The sequence below is a fragment of the Simochromis diagramma genome, unplaced genomic scaffold (assembly GCF_900408965.1).
Source record: "Simochromis diagramma unplaced genomic scaffold, fSimDia1.1 OVJJ01000361.1, whole genome shotgun sequence".
Classification (NCBI taxonomy): Eukaryota; Metazoa; Chordata; class Actinopteri; order Cichliformes; family Cichlidae; genus Simochromis; species Simochromis diagramma.
The window spans coordinates 11,791,937-11,810,650 of record NW_024386860.1 but is presented as its reverse complement, the minus strand read 5'-3'; the positions used below and the strand labels follow the sequence as shown (position 1 = coordinate 11,810,650).

General features: G+C 37.4%; 1 protein-coding gene across 1 annotated transcript; it reads right to left on the bottom strand.

Moving 5' to 3' along the window:
- Positions 1-2,777: 2,777 nt before the first annotated feature.
- Positions 2,778-11,556, bottom strand: rhbg (Rh family B glycoprotein). Its single transcript, XM_040030569.1, has 10 exons — positions 11,200-11,556; positions 8,382-8,568; positions 7,463-7,613; positions 7,171-7,318; positions 6,713-6,879; positions 5,601-5,738; positions 5,172-5,305; positions 4,420-4,541; positions 4,055-4,128; positions 2,778-3,491 (listed from the first exon to the last, which is right to left on the bottom strand). Exons 1-10 carry the CDS (start codon positions 11,375-11,377, stop codon positions 3,399-3,401), a joined length of 1,392 nt encoding a protein of 463 aa, XP_039886503.1. The 5' UTR covers positions 11,378-11,556; the 3' UTR covers positions 2,778-3,398.
- Between the last annotated feature and the right edge of the window lie 7,158 nt (positions 11,557-18,714).

Below are 18,714 nucleotides of genomic sequence, written 5' to 3'. Positions count from 1 at the left end.
TTCTGCTATAAACTGACCTGCTAACCTGAACCTGAATTTTTGTACAATTTTTGTATTTATTTTATTTTTAAAATTTACGTTTAACTACACTGGATTTTACACTTTTACTGCTCTATACTTCTGGATGTATTCCAAATACCACATTATAAAATTATCAAACTCTGATGGCCTTACTTGTTTGCGAAAAACATTTTGAATTTCATGAATTAATAATTTGTGGTTTGAGGTACATTTTCTTAAACATTTCAGGTAAATAAATGCCCCCATTTCATGCTATCCCTTCATAAATGATGTATTTTCTTATAAATCTTATCAGGGTCTGATATCCTGTCAGTGTGTCAGATCAATATAGCGGTGTAAGCCTTACCCCATTATGGCCTCCACAGGACTGCAAGCAGACTAAGGGCTCCCACAGGGGACCAGGAGATCCTGAGGGAGCCTATTAATCCATTATGTTCACCTCCAGAGCAGTGTTAAGGATAACAATCACATACGAGCCGGAGGCAGGGCCACAGGAGGCTACAGCTGCTTAGGATGACCCGTGTTGCCTGGGGGACTGATCAGCATCATTCCCATGCTGTGTCTTGCCCAGTGACCACATGTAGAGAAGTACAGTTATAAGGTCAAGAGCATATTATTTGTAGAAATTTGGATGAGATGTTATACTGAAAAGTGAGAAATCATGTGTTTTTTAAATTATATTTTACTGCCATATCAGGAAAAGTTTATATATTTTAACAATTTTACCAAAAAAATTCCATCATCATAATAATTATAAAAATGAATGAAGACAAAGACTTAATTCTAAAATGTCCCAAAAAAGGAGAAAATATGGCCTTTCCTGTCCAGGCTTTATTTAGATTTATTATATATTTATTTATACCAGCTCCCTAAAGGATCTACTTTGGGCAGTAGAGATTTAGTATCACCATTTTTTTTCTATTATAATGATAGCTTTTGTACAAGCTTGACAACCTCAAAGGATTTTTACTTTTTTTTTTTTTGTCATTGTCTTCAACATATTGCAGGTATGATGCCAAAGAAGCACATCACCAGAAGACATATTAGACAATAGAATAATTACCATAATCATGATTATTTTTCCTTGCATTTTAATTAGCCCTATGAAGCTCAATTAAGCTCTTCACTATAAGCGCCTATTCAGTAAACAGCTGTCCACCTGTCTTCTAGTTCTTGGGAAAAGGCTGTGGTGCCTGTTCACGCCAAGGAAACCATCACCAAACTGGGTGGGGGGTAAAACAAGGCCCCTGCAGCCTGTAAGGGGCCTCTTATATGAAGGGTGATTAATGCAATACAGTGGCAGGAAAACAACAGGGACACGGACTATATGCATGTATATAATCCAGACTGAAATTTGATGTGACTGATCAGAAAAATAAAATTATAGATTGAATTTTGCTTGTTTAAACAAGCAAAAAGTGTTCTTGGCACAGTTATCGGTTTGAAGAATACAATAAAATAAAATACATATATTAAAAGAGAATTAAATATTTTTTGTGAAATAGTATATAATATGTAACAATATGATCCAACAAAAATAAAAGTTCCACTATAGTGGACATAGTTATTATGATTGGAGCAAAGGAGGAAGTTGGGATGTGGTCAAACATTGGACTGGAGGTGGTCAGTTACCTATGTCACTTCTTGTCTAAAGCATGACATAAAGCATGTTGTTCTGTTTTATAAAATCAGGTAAAGTGGTTATGTTTCTAGATATAAACCATACTGCTGGAACATCCATACTAGCGTCTCTTAAATGTATTGATGCATAAAATGAAGGTAGAAAAAAACCATAGCTTCTGTTTGTATTCTTCTTTCCATTATTTGTAATAAACCTGTGTGTGGTTACCATCAATCAGTCCTGCAAAGAAAATATAAGGTTGCTACTTTTGTATATGTGCATTGTGAAAAGACACGCTGCATTAGGTACAAGGGTTCCTCATTGCATTCTAGAAAAAGAAACAAAGATGTGTACAAGTATATTTTAGGCACTGTAGACAAAGTTTGATAGTCACAAGGCAATATTTAAAAACTGATTAAAAACCATACAAATAAGAAGAACTCTGTTTTTTTACATGATATACCATAATTATATTTATGGACAGTCATCTCAATGGACAAAACTGGATACCAATTGATAACTGATTCTACTGACTGGGGGCTGATGCAAGGGAATAAGTTATTACAGTATGTGTCCTTTTTTAAAAGTTCTTCATCACGATGCAAATCCTGTCAAGTCTTTGTTGCTGCCAACAATAAAACAAAGTGTGCACACATGCTTTGTTTTTGATAGCGTTTCTGTACTTCTTTAGTGGCATTAAGCACCTCTCATACAGAGGTGACCATGTCTTGTGAGGACACCTGCTTTCTTTGGTTGTTTCATCCTTGAAACAGAAACTGTGTAAATTACTTGTGAGAGACAAATCCCATATGAATTGAAAGCATTAACCCATCCTGTCATTATTGCTATGCAGTCATTAAGCCTTCAAGACAAAAGAACTAATGATGACTGGCCTTCATCATAATAAGCAGAGACTTGATTACATAGCTCCTTGCCTTCCTACCATATTCTATAAAATTACTAAATCTTATAAGAGGCTAAAGAGAGCCAGACCTTTCTATGTTTCATTCTGATGGCCATTTTTTGATTATGATGATCAATAACTGAATGCAATTTGTTTTTATTCCTATTGTTTTTGACCCCATTAACAAAAAAGTGCACCCACGTAGTCATAAATATTAAATGAGACACAATGCACATTTGAAATATTTATTTTGCCAAAAATATTACGATATTGCCTTTCAAAATTATTTAACTTCAGATGTAACCTTCCTTAGGTCAGTCTCGTAAATGTTAAAATGTGTGTCATACTAACCAAATAGATGTACATAACTATAAAAAACAACATATTGTTGAAGAATAATAGTGGTAATATGTAATGTTCTGAAGGTATTTTTTATTAGATGTCTGTCTTTGGTTTGAATTGTCTGTAAAACTTGTATTTTGTAACAATACCTTGCTTTAGGAAACAATTACAAAGCACCTTTCATCAAATGGACACCTCATTTGGAAATGCAGCCTTTCCGCAGGCCAGTAGCACACAGTGATGGAGCTCTAGATCGACATCTAGTGGTTGAAACTGTCGAGAACATATTAAATGGACACTTGTGTTCTTTTTAGTTTTAGTTTTTTGGGGATTTTTTGAAAAGCAAAGATGTGAATAAAAATGTAAAGCCTTCTAAAACAGCACATTTTGACAAATTTACATTAACATTAGTACAATATAGGTAGCTTTATATATTTTCTTAGAAGGGTCTAGGTTGCTATGATCTCACAGTGTGTGTGCCTGGTTCTGTCTTTCTGTGTCTTTTTGTGTCTAGTTGAGCTTCTCAGTCTCCTCTGGCTTTGCGAACTCTTCTGTCTTCACAGTGGTCAACTGGCCCTCATGACCTTCCTCGTCCCCTGGTACCTGACAGATAGCAGGAGATTATTGAGTTTCCAGACTTACGATATCAACTGGTCTCAAACATCCTTCCATTTCCCACTATGTCACGATTCAAGGCACTCATTAGTAGCTGCTTCTTGGTTTAATGATATTAATTGTCTACTGGTTCATTGTATCTAAATGTCAGATGGATTGCAAAAATGGAACAAATGTATTTCTTTTAAACGTGTGGTCATTCAAATATTCATAAACACAAACTCAAAAGCACCAAGGGCAACACAAATCTAAATGACGTCAGCCCAAAGTAATCAGATTCTGTGTAATAAACCAGGCTGATCATAAATTGTAGTGGTGAATTTGCTCCACCTGGTGGTTCAACAGCTTTACTAGCTATGAGCGTATAACCGTCTTTGACATCTGATTGTTGGTGAAACACTCCCATCTTGTGGCAAAATTAGGTACTGCTCTGTTTGCAGCAGGGAAGTCTGAATCTTAAACTCCACGTAGCCTGTAGTATAGTTGCAGTGTTTCTTTGGCTGTGGACAGATACAGAGTTTAGAAGTTTCTAAAAGCTTCTTTGAACTTACTTCCCAGTAGATGCTGTCCTCAAAACACGAGGCGTCAGAAGGAGCTCCATAGATGGGCAGCTTCATAATGAAACCTAAACAAAAGATTATCTGTATTAATCTTTTTTTCTTAATTAAGATTTTTAAGAAGTTATTAAGATATAAGTTGAAAGCAAGGTTTTGGGTTTCTGCTGACCATTAAATTATAAATCTTGAGATATCGTTTACATAACATTTTTTGTTTTTTACTGATCTGGTACCTCACAGGTCACAAAAGTCCAGTAGATTGTATTTTATGTTTTGTATCAGGTACTTTAAAAGTACCTGATATTCAATCAAAGGAGTATTAAAAAAAAAAAAAAACTAAAGGAGGGATCTGAACCTACCAACAAGAAGCCCTCCCACCAGGGCCATGCCTAAAGTGACAGCAAGGGAGATGGCCTGAATCCCGCCTTGGGAAGATGCGCTTCTCTCATTAGCTGCCACCATAGGGAACACGTCTTCCAAACTAAAATTCGCACAGAGGAAAAATATCAAGTAAGTTCACATTTAATTTATAGAATGGCTGGATGGATTTTTCACTCTAAAAATCGCACACCTCCACATCCAAAATATTTCCACCCCATTGCAATCCCCAACAATGAAAGGATCAGGTTGAAGAAAGCCTTCAGTTTTCTGCATGATGATTTCTGATTTGTAAATCATCAAAAGAATGATTAATATGTATATATGATTACATTTTTTATATATATAACATTTTAAATCAAATATTTTTAATGTTCTTTTATATCATGGTCTTGACAGTTCATAACTTAGAACATATGCTAAAGTACATATTTGTTTTGTATTTGTTCTTACAAAATTATGTTTCAAATTCTATTTTCACTCCTGTTCTTTGCCATATGCTCTCAACTCAGATCTCTTCAAGATGTTTATTGGTAGTGCTCCTTTTTTCTCTATACTAGTAGAAGTAAAAAATTAGATGTTGCTGTGTTCCTTTAAATCAACATTCTGTATTGTTATTTATGTTCTCCCTTATCTTTTATTGCAATATTCTTTGCGGGGGGAAAGGTCAACATAATATTTGACCTTACACCTTTTTCTTTTTTTACAAACAAATACAAAAAGAAATTTTTACCCGTTGCCATAAATCTCCTTGGTAGCCAGAGAAGCAGTGACCGCTCCCACAATAGCGCCCATAACACCGGGCATACCATGTAGGTTGTGAACCCCACAGGTGTCTTGGATCTTCAGCTTGCTCTCCAGGATGGGCTGATGGAGAGAAAACAAAATGAGAGGATTATGTGGCAGTGTTTGTTTTGTGGATGAAACTGTTTTGTGGATGAAACCCATTCAAGTTAATAATATTTTCAGCAAAAATTAATTCATTTTAGTGTTTTTTAACCCACTTTTTAATAACCTGAAAACATAAATTAGCACATACATATTTTTGAAAAATTCACCAAAATTGTGTGTTTTAGCAACCAGTTTTTGTTTCTTTCCCTTCCACAAGTACATCACAGTTCCTTGTCTGATTTATTAAACATGAAAACTGAATCATCCTTACTGAGAGGTACTTGTAGCCCAGAACAGAGATGATACCAGCCAAGAAACCAACAATCATGGAGCCAAAAGGAGTCAGCATCATTTCTCCAGCTGTTCCTGCTGCCACTCCACCGGCCAGTGCAGCGTTTTGAATGTGGACCTAAAATAGTGACAGACAGACTTTTAATAATGCATCACATAATGCAGAATGTAAAGATTTTAATATCTGTAGAAGAGACCTACAAAATAATAAATGAACAGATGAGACCATCAGACGTGAGCACCAAGAACTGTAAGATAATTCATCTTTCTCTAGCATACTGGTTTTGCACCACGTGCTAGTAAATAGGTGGACGATATTACAGACAAGCTGATTCCTTCCAGTGATTGGTTTGTCTTTACTGTCAGCAGGTTGTGTGGCATGTCTGTCCCCTTTGTCAATTTCACGAGCTGTTTATATTTCCCTCTTTGGTTTGATTCAAATCAGCACGGGAATGTCTCGCCTTGACTTCTTACTGTTAACAGATGGACTTGACAACAAGCACATGTGACTAACTGACAGTGTCATCTTTGAGGAGGGAGTGTACCGTCAGCTGACACGTTTGTCAGTTTTTATCACAAGTGACTCTGTCGTGACCCGGATCAGCTGACTTTGACATTGCTGACAGGAGGGAAAGACCTAGTTCTTTCATTACTTTGTCTTGACCACACCCTCCCTTCACCGTGTTAATACTGATTGTGCACTTCTTCTGACCTCTACAGATGTTAAGAATATTTTTAATTACATTTTTTATTCTTAAACCTTTACACCATAAAGAAGACATTTGACAACCTCCCCTAAACCATTATAATAAGTTTTACACCTCAGTATGGATCAATAAAAATGTGGATTGATGTCCACTAGACTGCTTTCTGGGTTTTACTAAGGGTAGCTGCATAGGCAGAGACCACCCAGGCTAACTTCTAATGCAATCTCAGTTCCACATCTTTGTTCCAAAAGGAAGCCTGAAATATGACAGTTTAGAAATAAGCTTCAAGGGATACTCCTATTAGGCTTTCAAGTGGTAAAGAGTTAAGGTGAATTGCTTTTTGAAGCTACAATTCAAGTCATAAATTATAATTTTGTATCCTCACCATGTCCAGTTTGCCATCATGAGCTGTGAGGGCAGACATGGCATAAGTAGACAGAGTGCAGGCTGCCAGGGAGTAGTAGGTGTTCAATGCTGTACGATGCTGATCGTCTCCGTGAGCTGTGATGGCAGAGTTAAAGCTGGGCCAGAACATCCACAGGTAGAGAGTACCTATTTACAACCAGTATAGAAAAGACAACATTTTAATATTTCATCAATACAGTAGTTTTGATTTAAATATACACTTTGAAACGACTCAAAATATAACTGTTCCTGTTTCAAATACTATAGAGTGTTTCTATGTGTTGTTATTTGGGTGATTACAGACAGTTCATGATAATAGCGCCTGGCAAGCACCTGGCAGCACAAGTGACCAAAGAGTTACTCTTAAATGAGACAACTATACATATAATAAGGAACATTTAGTATTCGTATTTCACAGAAGTAGTTGCAGGTGTTTACCGATCATAGCAAACATATCAGAGTGGTAGACTGAGCTGTTCTTGTGTTTGCTCTTGTCCAGCCTGGGTCGGTACAAGACTCGAGCCACCATCAGGCCAAAGTAGGCTCCAAATGTGTGAATGGTCATCGAGCCACCAGCATCTCTGGTCTGGAACAGGCCAGGAGTAATAATGATGAAAATAGGTGACAATTCAGATATGCATTGTGCATTTTAGGCCAAAGTCTTCAGTCCCAGTCTTTAATTATGTAGTTAATGTTTTCATAATATGAATATCTTTATACAGTAACTTACTCCAAGAAGGCTCAGCAGGATGAACTCATTGACTGCAAACAGTGTGACCTCAAACACAGCCATAACAAGCAACTGGACAGGACTTGTTTTACCCAGAACAGCTCCAAATGAGATCAGCACAGAGCCGGTGCAGAAATCAGCGTTGATCATACTGAAAGAAACAAAAATGTAAAAAAAAAAAACCCAAAAAAACAATTGAATTCATTCAAAAAATGAATTTCAGAAACATAAACTTCACAGCACAAAGACAACATAACAAAATACAATTCATCTCTACTAATCCACAGATTTATTTTGTAATTTGCATGATGTGACATATTTTGTAGCACTCCATTTTTTCTCAGCATTTAGAAAACCTTTTCAGTACGTTCATACTCAAAACTACTCTTGCTACCTAGAGTAAATACCAATTTTTTGTTTTGTTTAGGTTTTTTTTGCATTCATCAAGTGATAAGAGTATTGACAGTTTACTACATCCAGGTAACCAAAGATGTATTCAGGCTGCTTTAAATGCAGGATATGCAACTGGTCACACAGTGAAGGTGAACAATATTTCTAGGAATTGCTTAACCATGAGGCATTAACGCTGCAAAAGTAGTTAGCCACTCCTATAGTTTTGACAAAGAATATTCTGTCCCCCTTGTCATAAGAAAAGGCTAAAATAAGACCTTTATTGCCATTATTTTATAGTACACAATGTGCCAGTCTCACAGGCAGAAATCAAGACTAGCTCTAGAATAACAAATGAAACTGATTTGTTTGTACATGTATTTGCACGGGTTAAATTGTTTGCACTCGTGTTTATGATCGTAACTAAGAGGATTAAGCGTCAAGAAAAAATTCTATCCTTATCCTATGTATTTTGCATATTCTGTATGTGTTTGCGTGCACATTCATATATGCATGGTTATCCACATACCTCTCCACTCCAATGTGGATTTTGCCTCCATGCATACCATGGACGAAACCCTGCATAAGTGTGGCCCACTGTAAGGCTAAAGCTGCAACCAGGAAATTGAAACCAACACTGCTGAAGCCATAACGCTGGAGGAAAGTCATGAGGAAACCGAAACCAATGAAGATCATTACGTGTACATCCTGGAAACCTGGAAAGTGTGGATGAAAAGAGTTAAAAACTGAGAAACCAAGTGGTGAAATAATGAAGTACCTATGGCATTTAAAACATTTTCCCCTCATGTTTTTTTTAATCAAACTACAATTAATTTTTTGTTGGTCAGAGGAATTCCACCAGCACTTCAGGGAGGATATCACTCGCTTGGATTGGTCTGGAATGTTTTCCTCAATAGCTACTCTCAACAAACTCACTCAATCATTGCCAGCGACACTATGACTCGAGGGCTTTGTAGTCTAGAAAAAACCACAAACTGAATGGCTACTTACATAAGCTTTGGTTAACTGGAACAACAGGTTAAGCTGTGACATGCTTGGTGAAACATCCTACTGATTCTTGGATCATCACTTTATCACTTGTATTGTGTGAAAAACTAGCTTTTGCGACAAGAGAGCATATGAATCTGAACTGTCTAAACTTGCACCCGGGTGTTTCCATGTATGTTTATCTATTTGTCTGATATTCCCAAACACAAAATTGCACTGTGCTTTGCCTGCTGTCACTATGGTAATGGTTAACTGGCAGGACCATGCAGAGGTGTTGTCTTCATTGCTGTTTTGGCCCAGATGCAGTTCTCAGTAGTTCCTAGTTGACGCCATACAGTAAAAGCAATAATACGCTTCACTGGGTTGAGTTAGATTCTATTATTTGGCTTCCGCTTAACCTTTAGTAATAACTATATAACCCAGCTTATTTGTATGTTTCCACATTGCATTGAATTCAAGACGCTAATATTGTCTCTCATTTATTTATTTCTACTTTGGTTTAAAAAAAAGAAATAGTTCAGGTAAACTATTGCACAAGAGTTTGTTCAATAGCACAGTTCTCAACTATAGTTCCTCGGTTAGATCATTTCTGTTTTTTTTCCAAACCTACCCATGCAAGTGTTTTTCCAGTGAAACTTATATGTCACTGGTTTTCATAAGAACATATTTCAGAGAAAGTCCACATTAGGTCTTCATTTTAACTATAAGTTGTGACCTGTGTGTTTGTCTTTCTGGAGGACAGTCCAGTAAAACACAGGCTTTGTACAGTGTAAACTTCTATGTTTACTGTACATTTTTTTCCTAAGAATGAAATAAGGGTAAACGATGTAGGTTTTCCATACACACAGGTGAAGTTTTCTTTCATCTCCCAGGATATTGAGGGTGTCAGACTTCAATACACCACTATGAACCTTTTGTCTCTGCTTATTTTTCTTATTTTATGAATTTTAATCTATTAATCCTGTACTGTTTGAGGCAGAGCTGAAGAAAATAGTTGTTATTTGGTCAAAGCTTTGTTAAAAGTACAGTTTGTAATGTTTCATTTTGTCCTGCGACATTTCACATTGATTGATGTGTCAAAATGCAGTGGCTATGCTAACCAACTGATAACAGTCAAGTTATTAGTTTAGCTCACCAAACACATTTCCCACGTGTGGGACTAATAAAGGTGTATCGTCCAGTGCAAAATTAGAGGGTCATGTAATAACTACGTAAAAAAATATTGCTGACCTTGTGGCTTTATTAGTTCCTGTAATTCAGTTTTGAAGTCACATGTAACCTAATTCTGCTGCAGTAGGTTCTGAAAGGTGACTTACTAATAGGCCAGGGCAGGATCAACACCCAAGTTAGCTGCCTGCAGGTGGGAGGTGGCTTGTAAAGAAGAGGGAATTCATCTCCCCAGATTCTCTTTGCAGAATGCTGTCTGATTTGTTAACACACGCCCAGCCTAACACAAAGCTCCATCTTAACGAACATGCCCAACTGCTAAGCTAGAACTTTGTGCTCCATGACTTCTAAGAACTTCAGTGTTAAGTTTACCAATGTAAATGAAAGAAACAAAACGCCTATTTTCCATTATTAAGTCTACAACATTTCATTTTAGGTTCGGCTTAAAATATAATTCCTTCCTGGAAGTCCTATATATTGTCCTCTTGTGATAAGCAAAATGTGTATTTTATTATGGCTTCATGTTGATTAAATATAAATAAAATTAAATGTAATAAGAGTGGAAATACAATCATTTCAAGTTACTACTTAAAACTGACCACAAATCTATACTTTTATGTATCCAATGAGTGCCCCTATAAACGTTTTTTGTTGTTGTTGTTTTTGCCACTACTGGGCAACGTAAATCACAAAGTTAACAAATAGCGAGGACAATGTTTTTGCCTGCATGCGACAGCAGTGGACTGGAAGACATTTCCATGAAATGTTCACTCATAATGAATAGGACTCATCCAATTAGGGAAAAGAGAGCTGGTGAAATGCAATTCAGCAGATTTTTCTCCTTTAATGCAGAAGAGAACATTTGTGTTTTGTTGAAAAAACAGTTGCATGCAATGATGAATTACGCAACAGTCCTAAAATAAGTGCACAGTGAGGCCATGTTCCAAAACAACAGGTAACAAAGAGAACCACTTTAACATATATCGGCCTTTGAAACTCTTAAATAAATTGCCGATATACTTAAGAACAAGGCAGAGGCAAGCTTACTATTACTACATTATTATTTAGTTTTTTGGTTTACACTAATCTGTAATATGCTATGTGCAAAAATAACGTTATATTAAGTAGGAGCAATGCACAAATTTTCCTTTCCATATCTACAAAACACTCACTTGGGTAGCGGTAGTAGAAATCGTTGTCATATTCACTGTGGTTCGAATGGTGCCACTTCTTTGCGTCTGTCTCTTTGTCATACTCCACCAGCACCCCAAAGAGGATGATGAGGATGATCTCCAGGATGAAGCAGGTGATCGGCAGTTTCAGCCGCATGTTGGTATTTATGTCTGTCATGTTTTCTTTCCGGTGAGATGAAGACGAGAAATTTAATGAGGCTTGTTCTTCATGAAATTAATTACAGCTCTAGCACAGAGCGTTGGACACACTGTCTCTCTCACACTCAGGGGCGTCCTGCAGAGACAAGAGGATGTTTTGTGTGAGAGTGGAAGACCTAGCTCACAGACAAACACAAGCGCTGATGTGTTTTTCATCTCTTGGGACACACCTACCGGACCTAAAATGGCATAATTAATATTATTCCCGCCCCCTTCTACTTTACTTTTTAAGGTGGTTTGAAGTGCTGGAGTTCAGCAAATACGTTTATAATAAGTAATAATCCAGTACTTTTGATAGATACAGCTTGGTAATTTGTGTTTCTAGTGTTTTTAGACACTAATTTATGGCTAATAAGTTTAAGCTAGTTTAAACTAGTAGCTTAACACTTAGTTAAACCACTAGTTTATGGCTGCTGGATTACCACATTTTAGCCAGCAGCATGAGATTTAAGTGTCATTTTTATTTTCTGTGTGCACTTGCCATCATATAATATTGCAATTTGGCAGCAGCCACTCCTTCATTCATACAGCATACAGTTTGAGACAGTTTCTGTTCTGTATTTGTGTTTCATGCTAAAAGCAGAGATAATGCATGAACAAGTTCCTGAAAGTTCCTGAGACAATTCACTCACACACTCACTCTGTTTGGATAGGTTTGCCCACAAAAACTACTTTGCTGTGGTTACTGAAAAAATATACTGTTTGGTTATGAAGCACCCCAATTAGCATTAAAAAAAAATTAAGCCACTGGAGTTCCTGGATTAGCCACTTAGGGCTGACTCATATGTTTACAGATGGGTAAAGAAAAACAAAAAACAACAAATAAGAGGTGACAAAAAAGTCCAGACTTAACAAAACTTAAAGCACAGTCATCCTGTCTTTGAGGATGCACAGCGGATCTTCTGTTCTCTCAGTGATCAAAAAAACTGTAGCCACTACGGCCTACTACTCATACAACTTTAAATTAAAATCACACAGGATGAGTTCAGAAGGAACAGGCCAAGAAGCCAGAATCAGCAAATATATATAGGGTTTTATCATTTAAAAGATTTGTGATAATACTAGACCATTAAAAGAAAAAAAAAAACTTATTTGCACAAAGTATTAACACCAATGCCTTCTAATGGTGCAATAAAAGCTATTAAATCACACCAACAGGAGGCTTATGGGTTACTTTAAAAAGCATGAGAAGAAGAAAATAGAATAAGTTTCATATAAATAAATTACACATAAATATACTTAGTAAAAAGTATACATGACCTAAAACATTCATTTTGCACCTTAAACCTGTACTGAAAGGTCTGAATGGCAATCAAATCTTCTCTAACGAGTCTCTGGTTTAACACTGCTGAGATAAATGCACATAGTAGAAGCAATAATCGTGATATTCTCACGTGATAAAGCTACAGTTCTTCAGCTGCTGCATTGCTTATCATGACTTTGTAGCATCCCACAAGCACATTTGCGCATAACCACAGTTCTGCATCAGAACAAGAGAGAAACGATGAGCCTCGCTACTACTTCCAATTTATACTATTCCTTCTATCTCCTGGTTCCAAAATCCAAAATAGAGTCTGTTTTGAAAGGTCACTGTCCCTTTGATAAGTTACAGCCAGGGCTTAAATAAATGTGGGACCATAAAAGTACTGACACCATCAAGGATCAGTGGGTTTCTACTTGGGCCATCTGCAGTTTTATTTACACAGTGGAAGATGAAACAGATTACAGTGGTTTCCTGCGTGGCGTTGGCTTTCACAGTGGTGTTTTTGTGTCTGCTTAGGTGTAGCAAACTTAATTAAAAACGTATAGATAATATCTTATTTCATAGTGTAATCTTCACATTTTTTTTATCCAAACACAATCTCTGTTGATTCACCCATTAATTATATTCACAGTATGGCCCCTATAGCCAGTGGAGCCAAAGGTAGTGTGGCCACTATTAACTCTTCTCCAGCAGATTGTACCAAGCAGCAGGAAAAACCTGATCACTGGGTGCCCGTGAGGAGGACGTGTAGTCCTAAACAGAGGCCCACAGCACACGACCAACCCATTCATGTCTCTCATCCTTGTCCCCCAGTCTGTGACACACCCACTGAAGGGACGGTAACCATCCTATTTTGGATAGAGCAAAATGTGACTAAATAGTTTGGACCAGGAAACAAATGTAACAGTGTAGTATTATTCCACTTGCCACAAATGTTAGTGCAACCTAACTGGCCACACCACCTGGTGTGGCCAGTTAGGTGAGGCTGGCTGCTGTAATCGCTGCCAGTCTGCCGTAGCCATACGACAGTGTGCTATGCGGAGTGGTGTGGGGCCAGCCCTTTGATCTGATACAACACCGTTGTGCCCATTCAGGAAATAAAGTAGCAAGGATAGATCAGAGACTCCTTGTCTTCTTAAAAACGCAACACAACGCAGAGTCGAGGAGTCTGTTTGGGCTGAACTGTTGCAGCGGGGTGAAGCAGAAACCGGTTACACAAAGTTGCAGTCTTACATGCCTCTCTGCAGCTTCGTTCCTCTTGTTATTCCCCTAAAACCATATCCCCTTAGAGACTGTGTCTGCTCTGAATGTGTGCTATAGAGTAAAACAGTAAAATGTGAAACATTAAACATTAGGTCTCTTTCTTCTGAGTCCTTGTTAGTACAAAAATGAATAATCTCCTGTTACTGCTGCTTAATGCAATTTACCGCAACTCCTGCATGCACGTACATTTCACACTTTGAAGAGGTCTCCAAAGTGTCCATTACAGATTTTGCCATGATATTGAGTTGAGCAGAGTGGCATACTTAGCAAAGCCCCACGAGAAAACATAGGTATTATGAAACAAAGTACAAATGACTATAACGTGCTAGTCGGCAGTGCCAATTCAGCTACTTATGAGAGTCAATGGCCATTTAAAATGCAGAAATCACATGCCACAGATATCCATCTTAATGCCGCGGCACTTCTCTAACTTTAGATTGTGCTCAGAGTCTAGTCAAGACCAAATCAAGATGTTTAAGTTGCTGATAAGAAAAAATGAAAAAACAACAATACTGTCCAGATGCAGCAGCAAAGAGTCTGCCTCCAACGCAAACAAAGACCTGCTAAATCACTTCTTATGCTTTTGGCATCCTACTTATGTTGCCAGACTTTAATCACATACAAAAAACAAGATAAAGCAAAATGGCAATGTCCATCTCCGCCTGGTGAGGCATCTATAAACTGGTGCTCACTGCTTTGTACTTTTAATGGATTAAAGTTTAGTAGACTGCATCAGTTTGTTGGAAGATGTAATTACACACTAATCAATGTATGTTTATGGGAACAATATGACTGATTGCACCTAAATAGCATCATGCCTTAAATTTATGGAGTGACCATAGCTATCAGTGCCTCACAATGCTGATTTTCCCCCCACAATTGCAAGTTTTCTTCCTTTTACAATAGAATGTCTGATATCTGAAATGAGAGAGTTAAACAGAAACAACAGAAAATTAATTCACCAATGTTGGTATCACTCTTTTTTATGTAAAAATCATTCCCATGAGTGTTATCACTCAGGCATTTTTTCCCAGAACCAGTAAACTAAAACCACAAAAGCATAGACCATTTGCTATGCTGTTTACACTGACAGAGCTGTGACAGACACGAGAGAAAACAGCTATATATTTGTGAAAGGGCTGGACAAGCTGAGGTTGTACAAAGCTAAAGGAAAATTTCATGTGCCTTCTCTTCCTCTTGCTATAATGTTTCATAACATATGTCACTCACACCTGCATCTTCATCTTCTATCAGCACAGGCTGCCTTTTCTTCGGAGCTGGCAAGAATGCTGTTATGTTTTTGAAGTATTTAAACTATTACCACGAGACACCAGGAGAGTCAAAGAGAAGCCATGAACTATGGAGATACAGATAACTCTTTCTGCCAGGTTCCTGTCACAAAGTCAAAACATCACTGATCGGTATTCTCCGCATTTCATTCAGTCACATGATGTCATGTGACAAATTCAACATTATATAGTAATATAAGCTTTATGTCAATGAAAATATTTAAATTAACTGTGAATTCCTATGTGTGACATAATATTATTTATTATTCCTCTGTACCAAAGATTTAATCTAATATGTTGCTTTTTGAGCTGAAGTCATAGAAAAAAATATTATATTCACAAATATGCACTCTTTAATGCGTAATTGAGTCTTCCAACAACTACTCTTTTTGTAAATTTAGAATTAGTGTCAGTGTTGGCCCGCAATCTTAAATGGAAAATCACCATTCTATTTGGCTTTTATGTGTGTGGCACCACACACATAAAAGTTTTGAGTTTGTGTGCCATGGAGGTCTTTTTAATTCATATCTGCACCTCCAGAAACCAAATATTAAACATCAGGCTTAAACTACTGTTTCTATCTGTTTATGTTTCTAAAGTAGAATCACTGTTGCGGTCACTCTGAAGGCTCTTTAGGCTGGTTTCCAGATTTGCTTTGCATTTTTGGCTTTATGTTCATATGTAACAAGTACAAGAAAGATCATATCTCCCTTAAACTTTAACTTCAAGTTTAATGTGTAATACATTCCTTTTTTTAATTTCGAGCCAAACGCTGCTCTGAAATGAGCTTCACTGACTCATCGACTTGGTTTCCTTTAAAGCCTCCTCCAGAGTAAATAGCTAAATATCTCCTTTTGTACCTTCTAACAGAAAACAGAAGAATACATTTAATTCAACATTCAAGCAGGTATAGTGTTGTTTATGGGGGAAAAACCCCCATTAGATATGTCATGTTTTATGATTTATAACCTGAATGAAACATAAAACTTCAGAGATAAGGACCTACATGCAGACATGCCTCATCTTGTCTTTGCTCTTGAACTGATCCTGTTCCTCATCGCTTTATCTTAGCCGTTAGAGGCTTACATTTAAAATCAACAAGCTTTCTAAACTTGAAGCTGAAACTTTGATTAAAGTTCACAACTGCTGCTGCTGTTTGCAGGAAAATGACAACATAGAGACCTCTCAGCTATATGAATGTGATGAGTGATGTGCAACAGTCTGAAACAGAAACTGAATGAGAAAGATCTTGTTAGAAATGTAAAAAAGAGAGGGTTGTTTAGATATCACAGGGAAACTGACAGCTGTCTCAACAAATGCAATCTAAACCTGGGACAGCAACAAAGAGACATAAAAGAAAATTAAAGTTTTATATAAAACAAACAAGGAAATGATTTACAACCAATACAGGGAATGAATCCCCTTCTCTAATAAGCATCCATTACTTTAGAGAAAAAAATCATTATTTATCATGGCAGTGAGATCAATATCAGTAAATCAGTACTTATCACATTACTGAAACTCCTTGTATGTTAGTGTTAGCCAGTCCTCCGTGTCTCAAAATGCTGCTGCACGACTTTTAACTAGAACACAGAAGAAAGAGCATATTACTCATGATTTATCCTCACATCAATGGCCAGCTTTCCTTTTTAGAGTTCATTCTAAAATTATTTTCTTTGTTTTAAAGTGTATAAATGGCGTTGCCCCATCCTACCTCTTTGAGCTGCTGCACTTCCACTCTCCTTTCCAATTGCTCAGATCAGCTGACCAGCTGTGGATGTCCCAAGCAGACAGGGCTTTTGCTGTATAGCAGCTCCCCAATTCATTTCCATTTTACATTAGACAGACCTCTTCATTTTCAATTTTTAGATTTGCTTTTAAGAGCCATTCTGGCATTTATATTAGATTATCCTCAACCATTCCAAAAATTCTTAAAATCTCACATTAATATTGCAACACTTAAGATACTTAAGATAATTTTACAGTTAAATTTTGTGGCTCGTGGTCCAGAAAGTACTTAAATGACGTCCCTGACTTTGGATTTCTTACACAAATTAGTTACTCCAAAAACACAATGAGTAACAATTATTTTATACTGTTTACTGTAATACTGTTTTTATCAGTAGATAATACAACGTGGCACAGAGCAGGTAAACCCAAGCTGACATATATCCACATATCGCTCTTCACAATCAAAACATCTGGATAATCCTTAGCCTTGCAACTTTCAGTGTTTATTTAAATGGGATTAACCTGCAAGTGATGCATGTGTAAATCTCACTCCAACAGGTGCATCTAAAAGTGTTGAGGGAGGGGAGCCAAATGTAATGAATGTAATAATCCAACTATATAATGAGAAACAGCAATAATAAAACACAGTTGTTACCTTACTCAGTCGTGGATCTAGAAAATTTTCCAGGTGGGGGGGCAAGACGTCTAGACAGGGTGGCACATACCTCTTCAGTGAGGTATGTGAAAATCCCCTATATGTAAATGGAGTCAACAAAGTACCCACAAAAACACTATTTCTTGAATCATTATCTCATCTAAGAAATGGTAAATGGCCTGTATTTGTATAGCGCTTTACTAGTCCCTAAAGCACTTTACACATTCAGTTATCCACCCATTCACACACTGGTGACGGCAAGCTTCAAGTAGCCACAGCTGCCCTGGGGCGCACTGACAGAGGCGAGGCTGCCAAATACTGGCGCCACTGGGCCCTCTGACCACCACCAGTAAGCAACAGGTGAAGTGTCTTGCCCAAGGACACAACGACCGAAATTGTCCAAGCCGAGGCTCGAACCGGCAACCTTCCGACTACAAGGCAAACTCCCAACTCTTGAGCCACGATCGCCCGAAGGTTATAAGCGGCATTTGTACAAACAAGCAATTAGTTATTAACACCCAAACACTTTTCTGACTGAAGTGAGTAGTAGCAACAGTGCTGTATAAATAAAAATGAATTGAATTGAATAGCAATAAATAGTAACTTCATTGTCTTCATGAGTAGATTTAAGCTAAATGCTAACTGTGGTGTGACAATATGCCCACAACCAGCTGGCCAAGTTCAATGCCCTATCGTGTAGTTATAAGTGTAGTGCAGTGTAGAGAAGCTCTTCCTCAACCATGATTTGATCAAAAATTTTGGCCAGTTAGCTTTCCTGTCCTCTGATGTCAAAACAGACAAACCAACCGACAGACAAATGGGCACCAGACTTAAAAGATACCTCAGCTGCACTTCTTCAATGATAAGGCTGAAACGCTGCTGTGTGAGATAAATTTAGAATGTTTGATATCTTTTCCAGATCTTACAGGACAGAAATGCATGTGTGTCACCTGACTCATTGTGAATTAGCCCCAGGGGTTCAAGCGTGCATACCACAGTTTTTTTTTTGTAGTACTGTGTTACTATTGTCATTCAATCAGTGCAGTACTGGCTGCTCTGATGCACCGATAACACAATCTCCCCATCAGAGGCAG

Excerpts from the sequence above, each read along its gene's own strand:
- rhbg (XM_040030569.1), bottom strand. The coding sequence starts at position 11,377 with ATGACAGACATAAATACCAACATGCGGCTGAAACTGCCGATCACCTGC. Across the intron at positions 7,614-8,381 it reads ATCCACATTGGAGTGGAGAG|TATGATCAACGCTGATTTCT; the intron begins GTATGTGGATAA and ends TGTTTCTTTCAG. Across the intron at positions 5,306-5,600 it reads TGGGCTACAAGTACCTCTCA|CCCATCCTGGAGAGCAAGCT; the intron begins GTAAGGATGATT and ends TCTCTCCATCAG.